The sequence below is a fragment of the Vanessa atalanta genome, chromosome 3 (assembly GCF_905147765.1).
Source record: "Vanessa atalanta chromosome 3, ilVanAtal1.2, whole genome shotgun sequence".
NCBI classification, from domain to species: Eukaryota; Metazoa; Arthropoda; class Insecta; order Lepidoptera; family Nymphalidae; genus Vanessa; species Vanessa atalanta.
This window is the reverse complement of record NC_061873.1, coordinates 1,057,684-1,073,482: the sequence shown is the minus strand read 5'-3', so window position 1 is coordinate 1,073,482 and position 15,799 is coordinate 1,057,684. Positions and strand designations below refer to the sequence as shown.

Sequence of the window (15,799 nt, the reverse complement as noted above, 5' to 3'; positions counted from 1 at the left end):
AGTAGATTATATGATGCAAATATAAGGACTAGTGAGCCAGTGCATGTACAGACATGTTGCATAATCTCAGGTTTCATGGCAGCGGCATTGTAAGGACCTGAACTATACTAATAATATGATTGCAAAAGTAACTGTGTGTGTCCGTCTGTATCTGTTTTTATGTTGCTCTTTTAAGGCCAAAAAAAAACTACGGAATTGAATTTCATGAAATTTAATATAAAGAAACGGACCTCTAAAGAAAGATATGACTATTTTTATAGGTCTAATACCCGACGACTAACTCCTAAATGCGAGTGAAGCCGCAGATGACAGTCGTTTATATTTCAAAAGTGCTAGTGTCTATGGGCTAGAGCAACCACGTACCAGCAAGGGGACATTTGCTCGTATGTTTGTTAAAAAAAAAATTCAGACACTCCACGTTATAAATGCTGGTCGTAGCTGTGCAGGAGTCAATGAGTCGAATTCGTATTTGTTTTGCTTATTCTTAACTCTGTATAACTGTACTGAGATACAGAAGAATGTCAAATAGCTGAACTTATACTGAATATACAAAATATATGAAACATAAAATTCGAAAATATTTGTTATCTACTGTGTTAATCTTAATGCGAAATCCGTATTTATTGATTTTATTGTTATTTACTCTAATTAGTTTTCAATATCAACCTGAAATAGTTTGTTTATTGTTGTGATCCGGTTTGAAGCATGAGTAAGCAAGTGTAAATGCTAGACCAAGGGACATAATATCTTAGTTTCCTAAGTTGGTGGCGCATTGGGTTTTACCTACCCTGTTCCAGAAATGGTTAAAAATTCTTAAGGTACTAACATCTTTGAGATTTGGTGTACCATTCAATACCCCCCCCCCCCCAAATCTTAAAAATAAGTACTTTCAGAAATGAAACATGCTATGAAAAATATGCGCGCAAACGTAAGTTATAAATTAATAAAAGTGACAAACTAAACGTGAGCTTAAATTGGAAGAAGCCAGTTCTTACTCGTAATGGCCACATGTCACGATATTTATGTTGATGTAAAAAATGTAAGCAACATTATCGGTGAAAGTAAAGAAAAGACGATCCGAGCACAAACAGCAACAACCTTATCTACGAATAACTACGCCCAAACTTTATGCTAATGCGACATTCTTATACATAAATACTTGATGATGCGCTCACTTAAAATATATTTATATAAAAACTTTCCACAGAGTAAAGTGAAAGACGAACAATTAAAAAATATCTATATTTGCTGAGCGAACTTAGAACAAGTTGCAGTCAGCAAAACTTTTTTTTAAAAAACTTTTATTTAGCGCTTCATTACATATTATACTCTGTAATGTTTTTTTAAGAACACATTTTTGGTTGCGTTCACTCGTTACTCGTGATAAACAGTTAATTATATACAACATTGTTTTGTCACCAGTTCCGAACGTGTGCGAAACATCAGCTGAATCGGTTTTGTAGAACTGGTTTCAAATAAAGAAAGATTTCAATCACACGTATTCTTGCTAACACGTTAAGTTAAATTAAAGCTTGTAAAATGATTGCTATCTGTATGTGTGTGTTTTGTTCAAAGTTAATTTATATATTTAGGAATAGTACCTGATATTCTGAATAGATACAAGTATAAGGTTAAAAAAAATACCAATTTAAATGACAAATTAAACCTAATGACACTAATATTGATCATGTTTAATTTCATACATCATGTTTATGGTCGAGGATACGACATTACTAGAAATTAAGTACGAAGGAAAAACCCACCGTGTCAAATAAATAGAATTGTTTGGTTCCGACTGTGTGCGATAAATTATTTAAAGTTTTAAATAGATACGATATGTTTTGGGTTATTTGAGAACGCGATAACTTGTTTCCTGTTATCACTAATTTATAATAATCGTTCACCGTATAGTACGTTAACTTTCGCTTCGTTAAATCCTCGTTGCTTCTTTTCAATACTGGCAAATGTGCCAACTTTTTGTAAGTGGTCATCACTGCCCAGGAATCTACCGTTAGGAATGATCGCAGCTTAATTCTTGAGGAGGGGGGATCGTGTTTATTAATTATGGGGGAGTTTTCTATTCTTATTGGCTAGTTAATATAATATGAGAAGATTGGTTATTTTGCTTGGTCTCAACCCAGATTTTTTCGTGACTTAACATTACATACGTTTGCCTAAAAAAATCACCTTATGGCTTCCATACCGGAGCGCGTCTGTCGCCCATAGTGATTAACCGTAACGCCAATACGCAGCTAACTTTGGGAGCTAAGATGTTTTGTCGCCTGTACCTACAGTTATCCTGGCTCACTCACAGTTCAAGCTAGAACACAATAATACTAAGTATTGCTATTTGGCGATAGAATATCTGATGATCGGTATCGATCAAAGCCCTTGCTCGAATACACATGTCAGTGACGTCATAGGTTCAAATTCTTTATGAATTAATGGAATCGAAATATTTTAAAATCTGTACTATACGTACCTTTCGAATACGAGTAATTTGATGTCATAAAATTCCACACATATTAATGGAGGCATATTAGTGAAATTCCGCAATAGACGCTTTCTTCGAAGTCTAACTGAAAGGCAAATTAGGGTGATTAAGATGGCAATTTGACTCATCAGTTAGATAATCTCGCGCCGTATTTTTTATTCGGCCGTCAGTTAGCGCTTATTTACCGGCAATTAACCGAAATGCTATGAATACATTATGCGTAGTTATATAAGGTTCAGGCACCATCGGACATAGCTTCGTATGGCGCTATCTCGTGTGATATGCTATCTCGCTCTAAACATCGTCGTATTCACATCTTAGCACCCATTTAGATATGTAAAACATATCGGAATATAAACTTTTCATTTAGTTCTTTATAATTTCCAGTTTTTCCATATACATTTTTTGAGGCACTTATCCAAGTTAGATATTAGTGATGTTTATAATAGTTTTTGTCTTTGCTTGTCGCTTTATGTTTGATGGAAGGTGAACCTAATGTGTGCGTACATTAGCAAGAATACGTTTGGTACAAGTAGAGATGATACTCGGCTAAGTCGCCGGTCGCTGCCATAAATTACGGATATTCAAATTATTTCGATACGAATTCGGTACCGCAATTAACACGCGAACTGGTTTGTTTAGTGATGTGACGAAAGGTCGTGTCGATGTTTTCTAATTTTAAATTTTTCCTTATATTTCCTTATATTTCATTGCTATCGAGAAATATAAAATTGTTGTGGATGTTTTTTAGAAATTTTAGCCTCATTGACAATAGGTACATTGGTATGTGTTTGGTCCTTTTTTAATTTTAAAAGAGTGTGATATATTCTAAATTAAAAATAAAATATATTAGTTAATTTAATATTTTGTAATATGCAATTCATAGCCATATAATTAATTCAAATATTTTAAAGCATGTTCGGTACTGTAGCGCAGATTATAAAAAAAATAAACCTTCTAAATAATTATAACTAGGTTACAGCGCGTGGTTTCGAATATCGATAGTTTCGCATCACTAGTATACGATCATCGCATATGATTTCATCCGATCTAGCCAATAAGTGTAATGAATCTGATGAGTACCTATGGAACGAGATAATAACGATTTCGGCTAAGTGTGGGCATGGCCTGTTTTTTTTTAGTAAATTTATGTATTTAATACCGGTTACATTCCGTGTCACCGCACTCCCATCGACTATTCTTTATTTGTTACGTACTAACGTCACTAAATAATATATATATATCGAAATTTATTAACCGTCTTGTTTGTCTATACAATTAAGTTGATTAAATAGTTACATATTTCTTGCAATACGATAATTAATGACTGTTTTACCTGTTGATCGCATGTAGTTTTGCGATCATGTTTTATTTTTTTTAATTTTTTGGTAAAACCTGATGGCATGTTGTCTTCATCGTAACTGTAAGGAATATCATTTATCCCTTATATTTTCAATGCGATGTAAGTTTTGTTTAGCAGGTGCTGCATTTAGCTCTTACTTAAATTAATGTATTCGATCCTTTGCGTGAAAATATACAGAGGTTTTATGCAAATATTTTAAGTTTTAGTTAGAAGACCTTTTGATTTCATATAAAAGTACTAAATTATTGTAAAGTTTATGTTAATACTAGAGCCGTTTAAGGCAACCAAATAAAAACGTGTACCTAGTAGTAAATGTTGGTATTCGAGACGCTTCCAAAAACAACTCACTACAAATATAAAATAGTGGGCGTGTAAGAACTATAGACTTACAAACATACAAATTACTGAGCGTGCTCGCACTTCAGATATCGTGCTCAGATAAATATTAGCGATTTAACACTGCTAATAGGATTGGTCAAAATATATCCGAAACCAAAGCCGCGACCGGAGCCTTGTTATATTAATTGGGACGCTATATGGAAACTACTACAATATCATAGTATATGTACATACCGGAATTGCCCACGAGACATATTTATTTACGCGTTTTAGTAAATTATGTTGATTACATCACTGACTGTTTGAGCATATTATGTTGATATAATTATATTTTTATTACAGAATACTTTGTATTTAATTATTCTTGTTCAAGGAACCGACTGTATTAAAAACATCTTTAAGCTCGTCATAAAATTATTAGAATCATTTTTAATTTTGGACAGTGTGATGTTTTGATGTTTTATTATTTCCGAAACTATACGTTCAAGCTATAGAAACGGTCGGAGCAGGCTATTGAGAGCAATGTACTTCTGAGAGCAATGTTTTCAAAAAATAATAAATGATGTGTAATTTACAGCATTCGTCTGATCTAAGAATAGATACAGTCGAAACTTGGACTCTAATTGCGGTACTAGTTAGTAAATTCAAGGCCAAAAATCTATGAATACTAAAATCAGAAATTAGATTACCTGAAGGTAAACCGGTGCTATCGACGTATAAGTCGATATTTTAGGACTTTAGGACTCATTACTCTGTCTACTCGTCAACATGGTCTTTATATAGAAAACTCTACTGGAACTGGACTTATGATTTGAAAGGGTTGCAAAAGGAGCTCTTGAAGCTTTGACGCAATTTGAAAGATGAAATATGAAACCAGATTACTTGATAGATTTTTATGAAAAATATAATATAAATTTATCGTGTAATAACGAAAATGATGGATAATGATGATGATAATGATAATGAATATGAAATATTTATAATTATAGGTTTTGGCTGGTTCCGGCTAGTTCCGAACCGGTTGTGGCTGTGTTTGGAATGAAATGTCATTTAAAGAGTTTTTTTAATATGAGCTTAGGTACTTAAATAAGGTTTATTAGCTGATTTAAAAAAAGAATACGATGTTGATATGTTTGTTTAGTTTCTATAGATATGTTACTTGTTAGTTTTGCAGATTAGGTTTTATCAATTTTTCCATATATCAGAGTGTGAAGAACGACCCCTTAGCAAAAAAGATAAAATCGAATAGAATTTTCTCTGAACAGCGTTGTCGTATTTGAGCGATGCGTTAAGAAGAAATTTCCATATTTAAATTAAAACTTATAAAATTTACCACTTAGAGATTAAAAAAAGTAAAAAACTATACTTAAAAAAAAGTTCAACTCGTATTCTTATTACTCTGCAAAAATTATATTTTCAAGTTGGTTTTTTAACAAAAATAATTTTATTTTGTCGTGAAATACTTGGTAAGAATACTTAGTTGCGTTCCGAGTTGCAGCGTTAGTAAGCAAGTAACTACGAGCACAAGGGACATAACAACTTTGCTAGCAAAGTTGGCGGCATTAGGGATGTAAGATGTGTCCCGTCTACCTGTAAAAAACTCTTGGGACTAGTTTGTCCACTGGCCTTCTTGTTTCGCAAGGCCACCTCTCTACGGACATGGCTGAAATAACATATATATGGCAAATTTTAACTAATAAACTCGCGCATCTTCTCATTCGACTCTCCATCAATATTTTACAACAACAATGATAAAAACCCACGCATAGAAACTGATTCAAAAATCTAACACGATGCTATATATATTAAATCCAATAAAAATGCTAATATTATGAAACAATTTCGTTCTACTAGCAGTATTTCACCGAAGTGGGCCCTGATTGGCACACCCACGTATTTATTATGATATATATCTTACCGGAAACATAATATATTCTGTTATATGAATCGGGTACATTGATGTCAGCATAAATGTAACTATGTTTCGAAAACATAGTGCTTAAACTAGTTATAAAAATTAAGACATAAGTTATTAAAATAGATATACGTATATATGGATAGCATCGATTTAAGTACTTATTGGTTATAAGTGAAATTACCACGACCCTAACACAAGACGTACTGAGGTGAATGATTGTTTCGGCGCCCAGTAATGACTATCGTAAATCTTTTCGCGTTCACGGTCTTCGATCTCAACTGACCCTAAAACAACACTTGCTATCTCCTCAGTAATAAATACCCTTAACACGAAATCGCCTTTGTAAATCTTTTTTTAAGGGCTTAACAGTAAGCATGATGGCGAAAGTTTTTCATATAATATATCAGCAACACACGGCACTGATACGCGTTAATGTGTTGCCAACAGCAAATATTCCTGATTAGTGACATTAATTCTTACTGTTAATATATTTTCAGTAACAAATACCGCTAATACGCGTTGTATTTATACTAACGGAACAGTAAAAATAGCAATTAACAAAATGTATTCATTGAGTTTGTATATTGGCGGATTCTTGTTAATTATGAAATAGTTTCCATTACCAGTAATATGACAAAGGACATTGGCTTTAATTATTTCGTATCTCTGAATTTCGCCTTCGGACATCTCGTCTGAATTCTAAATTTTATCCATATTAACTCTATTATTTACCGGCGGTTTTTCTGAACCTATACGAATACGAAACCTTTAAGAAGAGAGCCTACTAATTCCTTAAAGGTCGGTAACTACCTGCAATCCACAGTTTTGCAGAAGACCATGAGCGGTAGGCACTTTCCATCAGATGAAACTCCTGGTCATTTGTCATCAAACCTCATCTGCTATGATAATAAGAATACAAGCTTATGTGCGCCAAAAGGGGGTGGTATTGTTTACTAAAACGAATACTTACTATATCATTAACCTATGTAACAAACAAACAAATAGAATTACATTGTATTTACTTGTTTCCGTCTAACTTTAAATGAACACTAAATAATGGTCAGCTCGTTCACTCGACTGAAAATCGAAAACCGAAGATGTACAGCGACACAAAGTGTCTTCGACTGACAACTAAAATCCATTAGAAAATCATTGTATAATTGTGTCCGTTACACAAAGAGTTTGTTTGTTTGAAACCGCTACAGGATCTATAAGACCATTTAATTTTGTTGTCAGATAGACCATTTACAGAGTAGGGTTAGAATACTAAATTCTAACATTACACTTATATACATCGTGGTGTAGCAATAATTTTTAACGCGGTTGAAACGCATTGTAAATATAACTATGAATTTTCCATTGTAGTAGGGTTTTGTGGAAGCCTGTTTAAGGTACAACGCCCTGATCATACATTATACGACGAGCCAGTTGAACTTCAGGCACAAGAGACATATTTCGCAAGGTTAAACTTAATTATCTGGGCTATTTTATGTAATAGGTAGAGTAGTATGTTTTATGTAATAGGCAGACGGGAAAATTGGTCACCACTGCTCATAAATATTGGCGCTGTAAGAAATAGTATCATATCTTATTTCACAGTTACACCGGCTCACTTATCATTTAAACTGGAACACAACAATACCTTTTGCTATTTGGCGGTACAATATCTGATGAGTAGGTGGTACGTTAAGCCACCAAGGACGTTTGATAGCTATATCTACAAACCATTTCAAAGGTTGGTACCGCATAAAAATTATAACGGTTATTATTCTTTTTTATTATTTTTCTGGCAGTGGTGACCACTAACCATTAGGTGTCCTAATTGCCAGTCTCCCTGCCTTAAATAAATAATGTCAATTCCGCTGACGTCACGATAGTGGTTCTGTAGCAATCGTTATTGTGTCTGAAGATCAATTAATCACGTTTGGCGGATCGTAATTAGGGCATCGATTATTGTTAACATCGACCTCATTGAATAAATACATTTTAATTTTAAATGAATTCAAAATGGCTCGATTCGAACATTAATATCATATTTGTGAAATAAGACGTATTATGACAACATTTAATCTTGTTTCTGTTTATCTATTTTAATAAGTTGGGAGGAAAATAATTCGTCATCCTTAATATGTTATATTTAAAAAAACCAAACACTTTTAAAATATTTATTGGAACATCTTAATCAACTATTCCAGATTCAAACCCGGACGGAAGGGTTCTACTGGATTTTTTAGTAGTATCAGCGGTAAATAATTATTCTCTAAAACATACTTTCTTAACCATCGTCTTAATATCAAGACGTAAAATCCTTGATATAAAAGGTTCAACACTGCTCTGTTAAATTTTAATATATATTTTTATTATATTTTAATTTATTTTATTAGTTAACGAATATGATACACCGATCAGTTTAACACTGCAAATAAAAGTGAGACCCACAGTTAGTCGAAGGCTTCTGAAGAGATAGGCTTGGAGCTGGTTCCACCATGCTGGTCTAGTGCGGTTCGGTAGATACAAATGTGCCAAAACATCTGAAAAAACTTTACAGAGTTTTCTTTATATTGTTTTCTTGCCAATAGCTGTTGGTCATTTAACCTTATATGACCGATTTTATATGTCGGTATTCTTGAATTGAATATATTACAAGATACATATGTAAATTCAGTGCTTTCTCGAATTTAAACTTATTTATAATAACGCATATAATTTTTTATTAATTTTATAGAATAATATTTGTATCGAATTTGTGGTAAATTTTGCAATTACTTATAACATAAATAAAATGTACATTGTATATACAACCTGCAGCATAAAGGATCGAGTACACGTACATTAAAAGACGCAGCGAAAACATCCTTGACAAGGTAAAGCTATGTTCATTCAATGGTGCGATCGAGTTAATTACTTAACGAGTAATACTTGCAACATAGCTTTACATATACACATATTCAATTGTGTATTCGATCCTTGAATGTGGATATAGTTATTATTTACATTAAAATTGATTTAATCAATCGCATGGAAAACAATATTTATTTAAATTTTAAAAATCGAACGCTGATTCGGTTCGACGCTATTTTTAAAATGTTTGTATAGAACTAGACATTAGTTTCTAGAAGCTTCTAGACGCTACACGATCACACGCTCCGATGCTTATATCAATTTAGATTGTGTTGTGAATAAATAAAATGCTGTTTCATATAATTTATTTAGTTTCATAATTTAGTTTGGCTTGTTATTTCAAATGCTGAGATTACAAATATATATTTTTTAATAATACATAAACAGTAGTGTTTACATAACATATTTTAAACTTAAACATATACATACATAAAGTAACATACAGTAATATTTTAAAATACGCTTGTCATTTTAAAAAGCAACACAAGAGGCACTCTCAGAATATAATACACAGTTACTAGTCTAACGCACTTTCATTAAAAACATCTATTAGATTGAACGTTCACGATAGCATCGTAGTGTGTGATTTAGAGGGGTGGGTGTGACGCGTGGTGTGCGCAGGGTGGCGAGCGGCGCGCGCGCAGGCGATCCGGCGAACCGGTGCTCGACCGCGGCGCGCAATCCGACCCGGACCTCCAGAGCCGGCTGCAGCCGGACCTCTCTTCATATTGGGTTCGTACATATCATTTTGAAATGTTGTTGGAAACTGGACACCATTATTGGAACGATAAGATTTTTAAGTAATGACACTCGCACTTATTGTTTTTCCACCAAAGTGCATCTAATGACTAGTTGGGCTATGTATAGGCCCACCTTATATATTATATTAGTTTCGGTTACGCTGCCCTTAAACATAAATCATTTTCATCACTGCGTACGAGTTCGAAGGGTGAGTGAGCCAGTATAATGACGGGTACAACGAACATAACATCTAAGACCCCACATTTGGCGATACATTGACCCTGTACGTAATATACTTTTCTTTCAACGTCTGAAGGCGAAAGTGTTCACTTAACATTTTATGACCTATTTCTTTGCCGGTGATAACATGAAGAAAAAAAGTCTAAAACGTCACCAATAGTCAGTTCTGTGTTTCCAACAACTTTTCATACATTTCATTGTTATGACACAACACAAATACATAAGTAATCAGATGTAATTACGTAGCCTTCGTACGTTATGATTAATCAATTGTGAGTAATATTTAAATTGAATATTACTTATAAAGGAGGTTATATATACATATTTGAATTTAAAAAATATTTTAAATGCCGAGGCTGAATACGTTATTTCATCTGATTTCGTAATGGCTTATAGTTGCACTGCACAGTAGAATAGAACCAGTGTATATATTTAAATAAATCGAGTATAACTGATATTATATTATGAATAAATTATACATTATATTATTAATAAGTAATCTAAATTTAGGAAAGTATATCGTTAATTTCATAATTGTATTCGTGAATGCGTTCGAGATTTTATTCAGAAGATCCTTTATTTCGCGTTTGATTTTATATAATTCTTAGACCAAATTTAAGATTGCATTATATTACCTATTATTAACATTTTTTTATTACTTACTCATTATATCGGTAACCTTTTTCTCTTTCTTTTAAGTTAATAGACAATTTTAATAACTTATTATTTCGTCTAGATATTATAGAGTATATATACTTTATAGGTTATTATAGGCTAGAAACTGTGAATCATAAGCGAGGAGTTGCGGGTTCAAACTCAGGCAAGCAACTCTTATTTTTCACTTTCCAACCCAAACACCAAGCCTTCCCCTTAAATGGAGACGAGGCCTTAGTCCAGCAGCGAAATATTTACAGACTCTTTACTAAGAAAAGTAACTATTAAGTTAACGAACGACAATACTCTAGAATGAATTAACATTTCTAATACAAGAATTGGTTGACAAAGACATGACCAAACCACTTCCGCCTCATGGTTACCTCACGTAATTTTCCATATAATAGTCTCAAAATATAAAAAAAACACGAAAACACGATATTGTAACAGCTTTCTTGAATGTAAATGAAACGAACGAGGTGAATGAACAGCTTTATTAATATTAAATATGATGTGGATGCCACTATAATGATTATACGATTTTATTGAGAAATTCTAGTCGGACGATACGCGTTTGAATAACAAGGCGTAAAATAAATTCAATAATAGTATCGTATTGTTAATGAAACAGAGTATAAAACTATAATAATAATTGTTTTGAAAGTATTCGATTACCGTTTATCGGTTTTTGAAAATAGCCTACATGAGTCCAAAACAATTCGAACATATTTAAAAGTCTAAACAAATAGTGTGTAAGAACAGAAAGGCACACAAAACGGTAGTGTGTGTAGTAATAAAAACTTTGTCAATACGTTAATAATTAAATTGACAGCACATTTGACATTTTAATATTAATTAACAAAAATATATTTCGTTTCGCACTCCCGAAATTTATATTCGCCTTTGATTCTGTATTCGCTTTTGTTGCTGCGCTTTAATGATTCGTGCGATCTGCCTTTTGTTTGATAATCTGTGAATTCGACCATTAATTCAACAATTATTTCCTTAGCGATCAATTAATCCCTCATCAGCTCGTGTATATCGGCTTACCACTGCACTTAGGGCTCAAGAAAAATGCTATAATAGGCTATAGATGTAAAAAAAGTGTTATGTCACATCATCGGGACAAGCGACGCGATGCATTGAACATTTCTTTGACGCAACGCACGGTTTCGCCGAAAGTATGCCGTAACGCGCTTATGCCTTTGAACCCTTAGGCAGCTTCTATTCTCACTTCAAAATGTTTTCCTGCGATATACAGAACTAAATATTACATCATTAGGATATTATTATTTTTATCGTTCATTCGATGTATATATATATCAATGTCCTTAGAACGTCTTTCATAAAGATCCTCTATTATATTCTAATGATTAATACGTATACTAGGAAAAGGAGTCATTATAAACATCGAAAATGTAAATCAAGTATTTTTTAATACAAATTAGCTTTTAGGAATTTAAAAAACATAAAAATACGAATATAAGATGTCGTCTTATTCATACTTATCTCCGATCGACAATTAACGCGAACAAGACCCGTAGGTGTGCGTCCTTAAACTTTTAGACAAAGACGATTTCGCTTACCAAAAATTATTTATTTTATTACCGATACTTACCATATAACGTGATTATGCAAAATGACCTCTAACACCATATAGATAAGATCCACGAGCTCATTACCGCCCGTCTGTCCGACTCGGTTATTTATTGCACATTGCGCAGACACCAGTTCCCAGACATTATTCTAATATAATTCGTATATCGAAATGCCGAATGGTTTTAATAGAAATCACTGACATTGTTTATGTTAGAGTACCGTCTTCTTGTTGCTTCTCAAACTTTCGATGATTTTTTTACATTGTTTTTTTTTTCTTTTTTTTTTTAATATTATTTGTATAAAGATTGAAGGGTTTTTTACCCTTTGAAATAAAAACAAAAGTTTTCTATTACTAATAATTTAGATAGAATTTATTTTTCGGTAATACAATACTAATGAATAGAAATATTAAATTTAATTATTAACAAATTGTTTAAACATTTCAATCAAAAAATATTAATAAAATTAAACATTGTAGATGTGTTCAATGAGTTGCTACGGACGGTGTAGGCGTGCTACGTAGTCGTCGGACGCAGCCGGCCAGTGTTACTAGAAGTTTGAGAACCACTACCAGCACTCGGAGCTCTCGTGTTTTATGGCGTATTATGCTATAATAATATTTTTTACTTAGCACATTTGTTTATACTCACGCTACTTGTGTGCGTGCGCGCGTTTGTGTGAGGCTGCGCGGGCGCAGGCCGCTTACTTGTAAAATATAAAAATGTCGTTTGTTACGAACAACGCCGAATCTAATAGCCAACGAGATTTAATGTTCTTTCGCGGTATAGTATTCTGTTACACGTTTAGTTTTTTAGACTCTTTGTAAACGGAATTGAGTGTTGTATATTTCAATATGGCCGATGTTTACGGCGACGTCCAATTAGCGATGGAGTTAGAAATCGGCTTGTACGGCTTTTGTTACATATGATTTACGATCCCGTATTTCGGTCACAAGCGCAATAGTAATTTATTAGTTGAAGTCAATTAAATTATTTTTGTTTTGAATTGTCTCACATACGAATCGGCGATGATACAGTTACGAAAGTATTTCCGCAATCGCTCTAGCAATATCCAACGAATTAAAATAATTGATTTCTCACTAAGAATCTCAATATTACGTGATTATTTTAGTGAATCTAATATAAGTTAAGAAATAATTTGGTAATACGTCCGAATATCGAACGTTGATCAGTGATTTCACTCGTTTCTGAATCGATTACGGGAATTACGTCAATAATATGTTAATATGTATTGACCATTTAATTATAGAATCAAATTATAAAACCAAAAATTGAAAATTTAAGAATATTTTAAGTAAAACATTATGCCGAAACCGTTATCAGGTCTATAATAAGTGGTCACCGCAGCCAGCCACTGGACTAAATATATTATGTCCCTTGTGCCACAGATTATTTCTGGAATAAGTTGGTGGCAAAAAAAAGGATATATCAGAGACATGCAGCTTAAGGTCGGAGCTGCAATGTTATTCTGTAATAGCTCACTTTCATATCTCACTTGTGAAATATTGGTCTCCGATTTACGATGAGTAATACGATCTAGAACATTGTAATTTGCCAAATAAAAATATCAGTATTTAAAAAAAAAATACTGTAATTTTTTATTTTTATCGTCTACCCAAATTCAAAACAAACTGTGTTCGATGGTCTAGAATATTCTTTTTCCGATTACGGATTGTCGATTGACTATAAATATCATAAAATTAATTTAAAACATTTTATGTTTTGTTTAATAGTAAAACCTTTATTTATATAAAATGTTTATTTATTAAAAAGAGCAATAAATCTCTCGACCCGATAAATGTGCATATAAAAGAGTTTGATAATGTAATTATCGACTGTATAAAGATTTTTATCATTCAAAATCGACGCGACACGGAGGTCCGTGTTTTTTTTCCAAATAAGGTTCATTTAATACTTAGATAATCTCAGGAACAGCGTAATAAGCATTCAACGATCAATTAAAAATGTACTCGGCTATAGTTAGACGGATATAAATTAGAAAATACTGTTTATAGCTGGACCACACGCGATGAGTCTTGATAGTTATTTACCTATTTGAAATTAGGGTCTCATTAATTCATTAGAACGCTCGCTCGGCTCGACACGGTATCTTTGAACGTCTAATGAAATATTTTTAATCAGATGTTATGGTTTTTAATTTCGCGTCCAAGTGTGGATGTTTCGTTCAAACATTTTACATAAAAATATTTTTATTCGAATTGCTTAACTGTAAGACGGGTTGATGTATACATTTTTTCAAATCATAATTGTAATTTATTTTTATCACGATAATTTTAGCAACTGCTCTTAAATTTTGTAAAAAGGTAATATATTACTAAACAATAATATTAAGTATATTGTAAAAACGATGTGAAATTCTTTTTCAAACGACGTTTTACAGGATTGATTTAAATATAACATTATGTACATTAGCAGCCTGTAAATTTTCCCACTGCTGGGCTAAACGCCTCCTCTCCCTTTGAGGAGAAGGTTTGGAGCATATTCCACCACGCTGCTCCAATGCGGGTTGGCGGAATACACATGTGGCAGAATTTCGTTGAAATTAGACACATGCAGGTTTCCTCACGATGTTTTCCTTCACCGCCGAGCACGAGATGAATTATAAACACAAATTAAGCACATGAAAATTCAGTGGTGCCTGCCTGGGTTTGAACTCGAAATCATCGGTTAAGATGCACGCGTTCTAACCACTGGGCCATCTCGGCGGTTTAGTAGATTTAAATATAAAAGCTACTAAACCAATACTATTTAAATGCTATTACTCAACACAATAACGTGGAGAGCAATTAAAGAAATCTATTAATATGAAAATGAGTATAATATACTGTATTATATAATAATATTATGTCAACACAGTCGAAAGTAGGAACAGTAGATTTTGAATTGAAATCAAAAATGTATGCGGAAAATTCCGCGGCGATATAGCTTATCTATATGTACTGATATTATAAATGCGAAAGTAACTCTGTCTGTCTGTCTGTTGGACTTTCACGGCCAAACCACTTAATCGAATTTGATAAAATTTCATATGAAGCAAGTTTGGACTCCAAAGGACATGACTTTGTAAGATACAAGTTCTAGGTAAATTAAAAAAAAAAAAGGTTTTCTGTCCAGCAATATCTCCATACTTCCCTACTCCATGTGAGAATATAGAACGTAAAGCTGATCGCCCTGCGCCTAAACTATTTCTGGTCGCTTCGTATTTGCTGTCCCATCGAATTATTAGGGTAAGGAAATAGAAAGGACGCTTATATTTGCGCTCGTCATACTTGTGTACTAAAATATCTGTGCAATGAGAATAGCCATCATGACGTAAATTGGATGACATTGCTATCATTACAAGCTACTCGCGCCGGTTTCACACGGGCACTATAAGTGTCCATATAAAACTTTTAGATTGGAGTACAAATATCAAACAATTGAAAAACATTTTTTTCGTCTATTTAAGTTGATATTCTCGGCTTTCCTCTACTATTATATGCATATAAACCATCCTTTTGAATCACTCT

General features: G+C 33.0%; 1 protein-coding gene across 11 annotated transcripts in view; it reads left to right on the top strand.

Annotated features, from left to right (window-relative positions):
* The window catches only part of LOC125077416 (voltage-dependent L-type calcium channel subunit beta-2), a 152,096-nt gene that overhangs the window by 28,086 nt on the left and 108,211 nt on the right, over positions 1 to 15,799 (top strand). For 9 of the 11 annotated variants that reach the window (XR_007120744.1, XR_007120745.1, XM_047689353.1 and 6 more), the window contains exon 3: positions 9,637 to 9,747. The exons of 1 other annotated variant lie outside the window; for it this stretch is intronic. Coding sequence is in view for 7 of the 10 variants with exons in the window: in XM_047689353.1 (XP_047545309.1) it covers positions 9,637 to 9,747 (111 nt within the window). In the remaining 3 variants the exon portion in view is untranslated. Of the gene's footprint in view, positions 1 to 9,636; positions 9,748 to 15,799 lie in introns of those variants that run through there. One more of the 11 variants, XM_047689363.1, reaches the window with a different exon arrangement.